General features: G+C 46.8%; 1 protein-coding gene across 1 annotated transcript in view; it reads right to left on the minus strand.

Annotated features, from left to right (window-relative positions):
- T265_00868 (hypothetical protein) overlaps positions 1 to 9,807 on the minus strand; it is a gene marked incomplete at both ends in the record, with an annotated part of 75,806 nt that extends 65,999 nt beyond the window's left edge. Inside the window, 3 exons of the mRNA XM_009164763.1 lie at positions 4,419 to 4,512; positions 7,302 to 7,505; positions 9,714 to 9,807. Of these exons, the coding sequence (XP_009163027.1) occupies positions 4,419 to 4,512; positions 7,302 to 7,505; positions 9,714 to 9,807 (392 nt within the window). The remainder of the gene's footprint in view (positions 1 to 4,418; positions 4,513 to 7,301; positions 7,506 to 9,713) is intronic.
- Between the last annotated feature and the right edge of the window lie 2,759 nt (positions 9,808 to 12,566).

Below are 12,566 nucleotides of genomic sequence, written 5' to 3' on the forward strand. Positions count from 1 at the left end.
AATGTGGCAGATTTTTGCAGGATAGGCTGAAATTTTGCTCTATAAATGAACATTTACCCAATTTGACCAGGGATTAGCTGATTTCTTGGCGTGAGGCGACTCACTACCCTTCCCACTAGGGCTGAGTAGTACATGTTCGCACACATCACACATTTCAGCATCTATTGTGGAGTGGCAAACAGAGAGGAGAGGTACCAAGAACAACGAGGACATCGTTCATTAAACAAACACTAATTAACTTAGCATAAAATAGGAGCTTACAGGACTAATGAAACGAAATGTTTCCACAGGTTACAAAACCAGCGCCGGCGGTCAATTTGAAATCTTTTGTACAAGGGTCATCAAAACGGAAGTCCACTGGCCTACCCAGGACCCAATAATATACTAGTTTGTCAAATGAGTTTCATTCATTATAACCCCAAGTCTTCTCCATGATCTATCGTTCAAGAATTAAAAAACACCACTATTAGTCTGTTTAACTGTACGGAACAGATACGGAAGTTGGTGCCATCAACACCAGTCGGAGTACTTCATGTCTAGATGTGTAGGCTGGTGCGAGGTACTGAATTGAGTCCGTGTTAAACAAGCCTAAGAATCTGTTCCTCATATGTTTTGATGTTACTAAGCACCATCAATCCAACCCCCAGTAGAGGGACAGACTGATTCCAAATCTCTCGAATCCGGTCAAACGCTGACACGGTTATTGTTCATATTCTGGTCTTATCTTCACCAGCGTTTGCANGTACTTCATGTCTAGATGTGTAGGCTGGTGCGAGGTACTGAATTGAGTCCGTGTTAAACAAGCCTAAGAATCTGTTCCTCATATGTTTTGATGTTACTAAGCACCATCAATCCAACCCCCAGTAGAGGGACAGACTGATTCCAAATCTCTCGAATCCGGTCAAACGCTGACACGGTTATTGTTCATATTCTGGTCTTATCTTCACCAGCGTTTGCATCCGGGTGGACGGTAGAACTCCTTGGCTTATAAAAGGATCGTGGAGCGAAACCCAGCCAGCATAAGCAGCGCCAGGTGAACTCAGCCACGAATGCACTTGTCCTTATTCAAATTTAGGTCATACTGAATGTTCATACTCGTCTTTCAAGCAGGTGATTTGCGTAGGGTTTAATAGGACACCACAGATTTGTGAGTGACCCACTTTGTGAACTGAAAGAAACAAAAAAATGGTGACATACATAGCCCTGATTTCTTTGAGAATGCACAAGCAATCTATACAGTTCCGACAAAGTACAAAGCGATAAGAACGGATCAACGCAAGCAAGCAACGTGTTTTCTCAAAATGTTGCAAGGTTTTAGGAGCCGTCCGTTGAAGTCCTAGAGCTATCCACGTTGTCCTGTACATAAGGGGTTGGATGCTGCCTCCGGTAAGTAATTGTTCAGCTGTGAAATCGTTTCCGTGCCTAGCTGCCATGCCACCCGAAGGAAGCCAGAGGGCTGGGATATCGCCAAGTTGCCTAAGTCTAGACAGAATCAGTTGAGTTTGAGGTTGGTTTCGAACCGCGGACCTTCTGGTCAATACGTTCGCTTCTTAACTACTGAGCCATCTCGATCTCAACATACATTGAGCTATTAAGCTGAGTAACGTTTAGCGAGTGTTTGTACGTCCGAGCACATTTTCATGCTCTCAGCCACTAGATGGAAGGATCATACGACCTGAGTGATTAGCTCGAACACTGGATCTCGTCAAGATCAAGAGCTCTGACTGAAGCCATGAAAACCATACCAGCAACAAACGGCTACGATGGCGCGCGAAGAACCCTCAAACGGGGAATAATGAAGAACTTAAGGGTTGACATAGTGCTTGCAGATCGAAAAACTCGGTAAATGGCAAGGCTCTTGCAACAGGGGACAATCACACTCTGTTCCAGCTCCCCCGATCAACTGATACGAGGAGATGGGTGCTGGTCAGCGGAAATGAAGGGACTTCAGTGAATTCACGGAAACGTCTTTTGGAACGGTGGGCTTAACTCTTTGAATAACAGTTCAGCTTGGCTCCATCAACTCTCTCCTCGAGATGTCTAACTCAATCCGATCGAAACATCGATTTTAGCCCACTATCGGTATACACTTCGCACCCATCAAATGCTGTTGAACAATTGGTTGGGACCGAATCGAGCACCGTGCTCGCGGGTGAACCGATCAACAGGGCAGAAAACTTTTTGCCTGGAAAACTGCTTAAGTCCCGGGGGTCTAGCGGAAGATGAACTGGGAAGGGCGGTGCAGCGTTTGCTAACTTCTGACAATTGTGGCGCCGACGAGACATCAGCTTGACTGTCAAGTGTAGTATGAAAGGCCGCGGTTCGACCTGTCCTATTTTATGAATCAGACGTGGCCGTTGCGTGTGGAAGACCTTTGAAGGTTCTAATCGTTTGGTTATAAGTGCCTCCGAGGCATTGCGCTAACCTGGTAGGAACACCATATCAGTAATGCTGAATTACGCCTGATGGTCTTCCGGAAGTTTATTCTCTCCATCGATAGAACAGCTTGTCACAACCCACAAGTAACGCTGCCTAGGCTATGTTTCGTATCCCAGAGGACCGTTTGCCTCGTCGAGTCCTCTTCGCCCAGCCTTGTATCGGATGCAGACTACCAAAAGGCGGTCAATCTATGACTCGACAACAAGGCATGAAAGCCCTCGCCAGTCGACTTAATCGCGTTGATAACTGCAGTCTTTTAAGATAAAGATCGCGTAGCCAGACTCCGACAGATATGGCTCTGCTACGCAGCCAATGGTGGTCTTGCATGGAAGCTATCGTCAACTTCAGTGTGTAGCTGTTAATCCATGAAACATCGGACAAACATCCTTAATCTTCGACTTCAGGTTTGTTTGTTTGTTCGTTCAGCTGTAGCACGCATTCAGATACCGCAAGGTCCGTGGCTCGAACCCAACCTCTACCTCTCGGCTTCTGTCTAGGCTTCGGCAACCCAGCCTTCGTGCTTCCTTCGGGTGACATGACAATTAGGCACCGAAAGGGTGCTACAGCTGAACATGTCGAAGGCCACAGGGTCTCGATGAAGAGGTCAAATAAGGTACTTACATTTGGCTTAAACCCATTTCTAAGCGCGCACTTTTTAACGAACAATGCGCGCCACATGCCACCAAGAGGCCTCCCTAAATCCGATCAACCTTCAAGATTTCCCTGCTCACCTTACCTGTGTTAGAATTACTTGATCAAGCATCAGCGACTTGTTACATGAACATCAAGCAACCACTTGGTTGGCGAAGCCTTGTGGGAAGAAAAGAGAAGTAATTTGTCCTTTCTGACCTGCGATACACCCACTACCACCGGTACAGAGTCTGCATCCCTCGCCGGGGGATCTATGCGTTTGCATCAGTTTCGTTTTCGTAGACAAACGTCTGACAACCCAGCTGGAAGCCCTTAACGCATGCACCTCAACACCCGCTACAACCCCGTTCTTTTGGTGTCCGTTGATGCCAAATACCGACATCCGGAGAGTCAGGTCCTTTATTCCGACCACATAAACTCACAAGATATACAGGGGAATACAAGGATGATGACCAACTTGTTTTAAATACGTTATAGAGCCGACTGGGCATTCGACTGAAAGGAACAAGTTTTCTGACATGTTTTCTCGCCTTGTACTGCTTACAGTGACTGAAGCTCTTCAACTTTTAACACTGACCTGATGAAATGTTTGACAGTTCCCTTTCTATCGTAAGTGGATGGCAACTGCAACCATTGTGGCCGGTTTATAGCTGACCGACTAATAAATGGATGCCCAACAATGCCATGATGAAAAGCAGCCCAGCGCATCGCGGTACGATCATAAAGCGGTCGTTTAAAGCCAGAGTAAATCAGATGAGGTCGCCTGTACCAATTATCAGTGTGAGGACAAAATAGGGGTCGCATACTTCCGTAGTGCTTGGTACCTTCCGACGAAGACCCCGCTTTCTCCCAATTCCACATAAACAAGGGATCATAAAGATCAATTACGAGCGAAAATATTGAGGCTGATGAGAACATCGCTTTAAAACGACAGGTACAAACGTTCTCAAGATACGCAAAAATCACGATGAAGTCGGCTTTCTCCATCGCCATACTGTTTCATACTGTCTACAAAGCGAATGGAGATGACATCAAGTAATGACGATCACATCAATCCGGAGTGTAGGGGACACAAAACTCGTAGTGTTGGGAATATCGAATCAATATACAGCTTTTTGCCCAGTATAATCTCTCGCGTGCTGAGTCGATAAAACAGTGGCGATGGTGCAATGACGAGTTCGAATTGAATGATGATGTTCAATAACTACAGAGCAGATCAAGGAGCAGCGGATGAGATGTTGAGCAATCGGGGAGGGCACTGATGGAGAGTATGATGATTTTAGATCTCTTGGTAGCCACGTTGACGTCTACGACTGCTGATGACGAACGTGATCAGGGCAATGATGATCATCGCAGCCAAGGCGACGCCCACCACGATGGGGACAACCTTATTCGGAACGTAGTCCGCGGAACATTCACGCACTGAAAGAAAAAAAGACAAATGTTAGGTGTTGAAGTGGGCGTAAAATGCTGCTGTGAAAATAAGATGGCAGTCTCCTGCAGGCAAAAAAGCTGTGGGCTGGAGTTTGAAACCGGATCGAAGACAAATGTTAGGTGTTGAAGTGAGCGCAAAATGCTGCTATGAAAATAAGATGGTAGTCTCCTGGAGGCAAAAAAGGCTGTGGGCTGGAGTTTGAAACCGGATCGAATAAAGGATAAAGCACTTAGTTTGTTACCCGTAGAGCGGTAAGCGGAAAATTGGAGCCCACGAGTGAAGTATAAATCAGGCAAATAGACCAGAGGGGAGAGTTGTTGTGTGACCGTTCTCCGTGAATATAAAACACAAACCAGTTGTTCCGTCAGGTAACGGAAAGTAAACATTCATGTTTGTGAGATGAAAGCGAGAACACTTGTGGTTTAGGGCTGCTCTAATTCAGACGCCTCCAACTTCACACAATCGGTATAGTTGCAGTATTGCAAGCGTTATACGGCAGCAACGTGTCGGCACGAACGCGATAGTGCGTACACCACTCGGAATATCTACAGCAGCAGATAAAACCTATCAGATTAATATGGCTGGGCGAGGTGCTATGTGAGCCCAGGCGACGTCTTTTGGAGAAGGCGCTCACAACGCCAGTTGATCCAATAAAAATATTTTCCACGGTTGGTGCACTTGGAGAGTCCATGCCTGCTCCATTTGAGTTCGTACAAAATCTGTGATAGACTGGTACGAGTAATCAGTGCTGAATCATTTCCTAAAAGATCATCCCCTAAAAGATGATGCGAAATTTCAGAAATTGTTCTACGGGCACACTAGTGTACACAGAACGTACATCATTTAACATCCCTTGTCTAAAAATGTCAAAAAGGTGATCGAATATTTAAATTTGCTTATCAAGATATTCGGAAAAGGATTTGTTTATCCGGCGAAAAAACTGAAGGCTTGTGTATCGGGCAGGTGGTGTGACTCGTACCTCCCCTGTGTGGATTTTCGGTAGCTTGTAAAAGCGTGAAGGTCGGTTGCTTTTGGGATTCGGAAGGGACCAGACAGGCTAACCAAGTTCATCTCTGTTTGGTCGTTGGCTTGACGAACTGGGCAATTTGATTGCGAAGGTTTCATCACCAATCGAGGTAGTGGATTGGGGCGTTGTTGTGCGTTGAATAATGGTGAATGTGTGCTAATATACATGCCGCTGGTTCAGGATGACCTTCCATCACGATCAGCTGTTCTGTCTGGTGCTTCTTTTGATTGGTATGTTATCCAGTGTCCAGATTGGTCGATGATCATGCGACCCTTGAGCTAGACTTCCCCTGCTCTCGTCCAGTGGTTAGTGCTCGACTGGCTTCGGTCGCGGACCTCACTGGGTTCCACTTTGTAACCTTGGTTGACGCAACTCCAGGGAGTCTTGTTTCTTGGCTTATTAATCCGTTAGTACGTCTAGCGTACTGACGGTGTCGCCTAGACTGACAATGAAACGGTTGCGACCGAATTGCCCGGTTAAGTGGACGAACCAACGACCGTCTACACTGCCTGAGCTACGAACATCCCTCTCTGTTTATTGTTATGTAGACAATCGTTTGAGATTTTGCTCTACTGAGCACAGGTATTTGATATGCTATTCGCTGTGTACTGTTAAGTCCATTTTTGAGACGATCAAGGATCTTGGTTATAAAATCAGCTCCGTTGAGTACGGTGATGATGCTTCCCTTGTCCGCTCTTGTGCGATTATATATCCAATTGCCACTTCAACACTTGGACAACACCGGAAGCAAACCGGAAGTACTATTGCTTCAAGAGAATGAGCTTTAATGTCCAGCAAAGGTCAGCTGTGACAGGAACAAAACCTGCACTTAGGAGCCTGTCTGCCGGCATCTGCAAATGAAGCCAAATTCAAAATCATAAATATTATACAGTTGGAGGTCAACACAATCAAACCCCGGCGCCGTGGAACACCAGGTGCTCCAGGGGGAGAGATGACTCAGTGGTTAGAGCGCGAATTACTGACCGGAACGTCCGTGGTTCCAACCCAACCTCTCCATCTCGACTTCCTCTGTCTAGGTTTGGGTAACCTGACATCATCCATACCACGAGGTATGGGACAAGTTTACTGGGCGAGCACGTTAGACCGACGCTTCTGAAACCATGACGCCACCTAATAACGAGCCAGAAAAGGTCTACGGATACTTGAAGACATTTGAAAACGTCAGATATGAGTTGCAACCCTCTTATTTGAGCAGTCGCACCTCAAGCGACGATAGAAGACACACAGAAGAGGTAAGATAGATTTCAGTTCGTTACGGATTGCTTTATCAAACAAACGACACACTTTACTGCTTCCGACTACGGTGAATAAACAGAAATAATCAAAACGTAAAACAACAAAAGGCCGTATCATGAATATTGTATTCCAGCGGAAATCCATAAAGCCCGTTTGGCCACGCTATTTCAAACCTTCACAAACTATTTTGTTCAACATTGGAAGCCCAAGTGTTTTTGGTCGATCGTACCGCCCCGTATACTCAATTCAGTGCCTGAGTTATGTTGAAAACAAAATCATTGCCATACGAAACACTGGGCCGGACCAAGGAATCCCCCGTCTGGGAAAGGGTTTGGTTAATCAATCAGATATTTCCCGTGACAACCGGAAGCATTCATCCCCAGCCAGCTGTTGGGTAAACCAATGAAAACTACTCATCACGATTATGTATAATCATAATTAGCCTGAGAGGCCGAAACAACAAACTTTCCGATCAACAAAAACCCAACTTACTAGATCCGACAAATGTCGGAGTGTTGCCGCTGCGGAATGCCTCAGCTTTCAGATCGGACAGTGTGACGAAAACTTCCGGTTGAACTATTGGATCCTTAACGGATGACGGTTTGGTCAATTTGGAGCTTTGCGACGCCATGCATTGGAAGTAGGATCCAACAGGACACGTGAACTGCGAGCCATTACGTGAGACGTAGTGGATTGCTGGGAAGAAAAAAAAGACTTGAAACGAACCGATGAAAATGTGTCTACAAAAAATCTAGTGAGGAAAACAAGACATGCCCGTTCACTCTCTGACGATACTGGTGTTCACACAAAAACTGACAAGGAGACCCTGAAAGCACATACCATGAACTCGCCGCTACAACATACGTGAAAAAAACGCTGTTATTCCCGAGAGTTTATGAAAGATGTAGATTGACCGACGCAAGACTCACTGAACTCCTATAAAGCGCCAAGGGAAGACAAGTTAGGAATCGTTTATTCCGACTAGGAGTAAAATGAAGTCATCTTATGCCACAACTGGCTAAAGCTACCTCATTACTGAGGAAGTATTTGGACCTCAGCGATCTCCATGGACATGCCTCGTCTCAAACCGACCAACAAAGATGGAAACGTTATACATATTTGTGCAAATTCATATACTATTGAAATAACACCACCATACCGCACGGTGAACACCTGTTCAACGAACAGCTCTTTTATAACGACCAAAAATGCCGCGTATTTTTTTTCCTGCGGCATGCATTCCGGCGTCTTGCACGTGTCGACGGTTTTCGTGAAAACTCGTGTGACACTTTGTATGAACATAATTCAACGGTATCCGAAGCCGTCACGAAGAGGGACAGCAACATCAGTGTTGACATAGATGCATCACAAAGTTTATCTACTAATATTGGAGGCCTTAAAATGACAAAAGGAAAGTGGTGCTGGCCTACTGCAAACATTCTGAGGTGCTTCTACAACTCCAATCACTCAAACCAAACAACCTGGAAAGAAACTGACAACACAGACGCCACCACAGCGATCACCTGCCATTTCTTGTATTGTTTTCAGCCAACCACAGGAGAGGTCCCGGAGACCCATCGTGGAAGGCGTATCACACCACAACACCCAAATTCTTCGTACTATTTCACTCCCCTCTGCCAAGTCATACGTTGTTCACCTCGCGTTTCAGTCATTCTGAAGGAAACAGAGAGAACAATACTCTGGTCTCAGTAGACGGTGTTTCGGCATGTGTGGCACATGGCCGAGTCACCGTTGTTGATGAAACTGGCTGTTTCCCGCGGTTGAAGTACCTACTGCACAACCAAATACCCGTTTTCTAATTACCTCGTTGGGAATTCGTTAACGTTATCCAAATCCAGCAGCACGTCTGAGGTAACGGTGGTCCTGAGGGTGCCTCACCTTTGTTCAGAGACCACGTCTCGCAGCCATACAACAACACAGCCCTTGCTGTGGCCTAGTACAAGCGACACTTAAGACCCAGTTATATGCTCTTTTGACGCCACAAGCGACGCAGATTAGCAAACGTGATTCGGGTCTTTGAGATTCTTGCACATTTCCGTCAAAGCTAATACAGCTATCGAGGCATGTAAAATTCTCCACAACATCCAGTGATTCTCCCTGAATTGTAAGGGGTATGTTGAAGGACTACATGTTCTTAAGCATAACTTTGCACTTTGAAGTTGAAAGACGCATGCCGAAAGACAGCGTTCAGTTTACTGAACCTCCTCTTCCTCTTCGTCTTCAAAGATGACGATGTCGTCTCTACTCAACCGGATTCATGCTTCCACTTCGTCTTCAAAGTTGACGATGTCGTCTGCGTACTTTAGATCGACAAAATTCTCACTAGCAGCGAAACTGGACAGTGGGGTTTTGAAGACCTTCCAGCGTGCGCCTTATTATTTCATGAACGATGAAGTTGAATGAGAACGGAGAGAGTGGACTTCCTGGTTGGACACCACTTTTGTGGGGAAGATTTTATAGAGCTAACCATACATTCTCACACATCCAGAAGCATGTGAATAAAGGGATCGGATTATATTCAAACTTCTGGGGCATACCCTGTTGTGCAAGTGTGGTTAACAGCACTGATCAGTCTACCTAATCGAACGCACCTTTGAGGTCAAGGGATACCAAGATTGTGGGTTGTCTGTATATGTGGCGTTGCTCTAACACCTGACACAGTGGGGATTTGTGGTCAACGCAGCCTGTATTCGGTCAAAATCCTAATTGATCCTTACGAACCAAGGTTTTGCGTGCCACCGTAAGACGACGACGGATTAGTGACGCCTGGAGTTTTGTCACAACAGGAGTCAACCTAACACTTCTGTAGTTAGTACGTTCACAGAAAATGGGCACTATTATCGATTGGACCGGTCTCTGTCTCCCAGATGGACAAGCACTGACCGAGAAGTTCACCACCATCCTTGAACAGACCAGGTGGCAGTTCGTCAGGACCAGCAGCACGATGACGCTTGAGCAGAGATATACACTTGGGCATTTCTGAGTTGGGAGGCGGCCCCATATTCACAGTCCACTATTCTGTTGAAGGCCAGGATTCCGGATTGGGGGGTGGCAGATGACCAAAAGAATTGCTGTTCGAAATACTGTGGCGACCGGTTTGAACGTTCAAGAGTCATTCTGGTCCTTGATAGTTTTGCTGACAGGCTTCCGAAGATCAGTAGAAAGAATCAAGCATTACAACATACGGACGTTTCCAACACTTTTCACATCATCCATTTATTTGTCTATTCATTCGCCTCAAGCTTCTCAGTCTGCACGGTTTCACTTCGCATCGGATGATGCATCTGGTTGTGTTTTGATTACGGTCAAGAGGAATCTCTTGCCCAGTCTCCAGCAAAACCATGGTCATATCAGAGATCCAATGGTTGAATGAGTTTGCCTGGGCTGCACCACAAACGGCGGTTTTCGTTTTGATTAGAAGTGTGGGTATCTGCTCCCAGTGGCTGTTAATATTCCATATCAGATGACCCGGCAGGCGTCAGAGGAACCGGTTCTTAGTGTTTCGTTTGATTTTTGGGCCCACTAGCTTCTCAGTTGCTAAGCGAGTTGTGTGCGTTGTGCGTGGACCTGAAAGATGCAATGAAAGGCAACACCATACAAGTGCATGGGCAGAGTCCACGCTGGTATTCCAGAAGGAGCGGCAGGCAGTGATCAACCCTCGCCACCGATAACTGACGGCGATGTGGTCTAGTTGGATTCGGGGCTGGTTCGTTGGTGGGCACTACGTGATCAGGCGATTGCCGATGTTCAGGAAATTGGTACCGTAAAGGAACAGTCTGTGACCGGCACATATCCGAAGTAGACGATTTCCGTTGTCCGTGTGTCTCGTATCCAACCCAAGAGGACCACCCTATTGGGTGTCAGCAGCGGTTAGTCTACCAACCTGAGCGTTCATGTCACCACCAACTACAACGAGTCTGAGCTTTGAGCCTGTTGTAAAAGAGCCTCACAGACACTGTCTTTGGCAGATTCACAGCTACAATCAGTTGGAGCGTAAGCAGACAAAATGAACGGGTGCGATGCACCTCACTTCCTCTAGATTTTCTCACAGTACTCGTATCCTGTATCATTGTTTCTGACAGATATCATACATCAATGCAGGGGGGATCCAGTGTATGAGCCAGTGCCACCTGTTGTCCTGCTTGCTTCAGTGTGCGGAGAAAAAAGGCAGCTAAGTTGACAGGATTTTTGGGTTAAGGATTGTTACTGAAGTCGAACGTACAGAAGCTGCAGCTGATTACAATGCACAGCAAACAAAACCACCAGCCCCGGTGATGGAAACCGCGGGGAGGGCATTCACATTTGGGTGGGGTAGGGTAGACGAGGGAAAAATTGAAAGTGGAAGAAGGGATACTTCTGAGTATTAAGTGTCAGTACAAGCCAGCCACTTTAGCGAAAAGGTTGTGCGCTGCCAGACTCACCACAGTCATCGTCATCATCATCAGATGTAAGAGCCTACTTGCCGTACAGTGGTACAGGCTTGTTCATCAACAATTTGGGGAGGCGGGTAGGTAGCTACGCATTGAAGGCGGGTAGCTGATGAATAGGTGCGAAAATACAGGTCTGTCAGTGGATTTTTAAGTGAGGGGAGCTATGCATTGAAGGCAACAGGTTGGATGCACGAGTGCCATTGAGGGGGCGACCGCACCATGCCTGACAATGTCTTCAACCATCGATTTGGTCCGTCTCGGGGTCCCCATTCAGGGAGACGGCAATGACCAGCGCAGCTGAGTTCGCTCGTACTGGCTTTCACACTTCGCTGCCAAGTCATTGTTTGACCGCCTCTGGCTCTCTTCCACCCTTCCCGTGGTTGTGCGAAAGGTATAGAGTGTGATCAGTTCATCTATCGAGGGTGAGTTATTTCTTCCGAAGATAATTCGACCTACTTCAGCATTACTGATCCGGTGTTCACACCAAACTCGGGTAATGCTCCGAAGACCTCGATGGTCAAACAGTTTTTTGACGTCCTCGGCAGGCAGGTTTCGGACCCGTGTATTAATACGGAGGGACCCTTAATCGATAAGCGGATGTCACAACTACGCCACGGGTGATGCCCTGGGAAATAGCATCCTTTTCGAAAACACCGAAACCGATACAGCTGCCTAGGTAGACAAACTTGTTTACTACCTTAAGTGGCTCATCCGCAAGCATGACACTAGAGTTCGAACCCACACAGCCCTACAGTAGCACTTTACACTTTGCACGTGTGAACAGCATGGCTTGATCAGAATCAAGTGGTGTGCCCCAGAAGGAACGGCAGTCTTGAATTGTGGCTCTCCACCGGTGGCTGATGGCCACGTGGTCCAACTGGGTCCACGGTTGATTTGTAGTTGGTAACCGCCAGGTTACGCGATGCGAACGTTTATGTTGAAAGTTCGTACTTGCCAAAAACAGTTCACGGCCAGCACACAACTGAAAAAGTCGATCTCCATTGTTTGTGCGGCGAGCATGGACCGCCCAAATGTGATCCCAAGGAGCTAAGACGGCCTACTTGTGTACTCACACCGCCTGCAAGGATCACAACGTCAGTGCTCTTTGCTTGACGAATGAGCCCGGATGGCTCTCGATAGAAGGTATCCTTCTCCGCATCAGAACTGCAGTCCGTTGGGGAATAAGCTGACAGGACAAACAGGCACCGCTTTTTATGCCGCGAGGCATTGAGCTTGATTGAACTGGATAACCGGATGGCGCAGAGACAACTGTTCACTGGGATCCAATCCGGCAAAGCGCGTTCAG

This window comes from Opisthorchis viverrini, assembly GCF_000715545.1.
Source record: "Opisthorchis viverrini unplaced genomic scaffold opera_v5_9, whole genome shotgun sequence".
NCBI lineage: Eukaryota > Metazoa > Platyhelminthes > Trematoda > Opisthorchiida > Opisthorchiidae > Opisthorchis > Opisthorchis viverrini.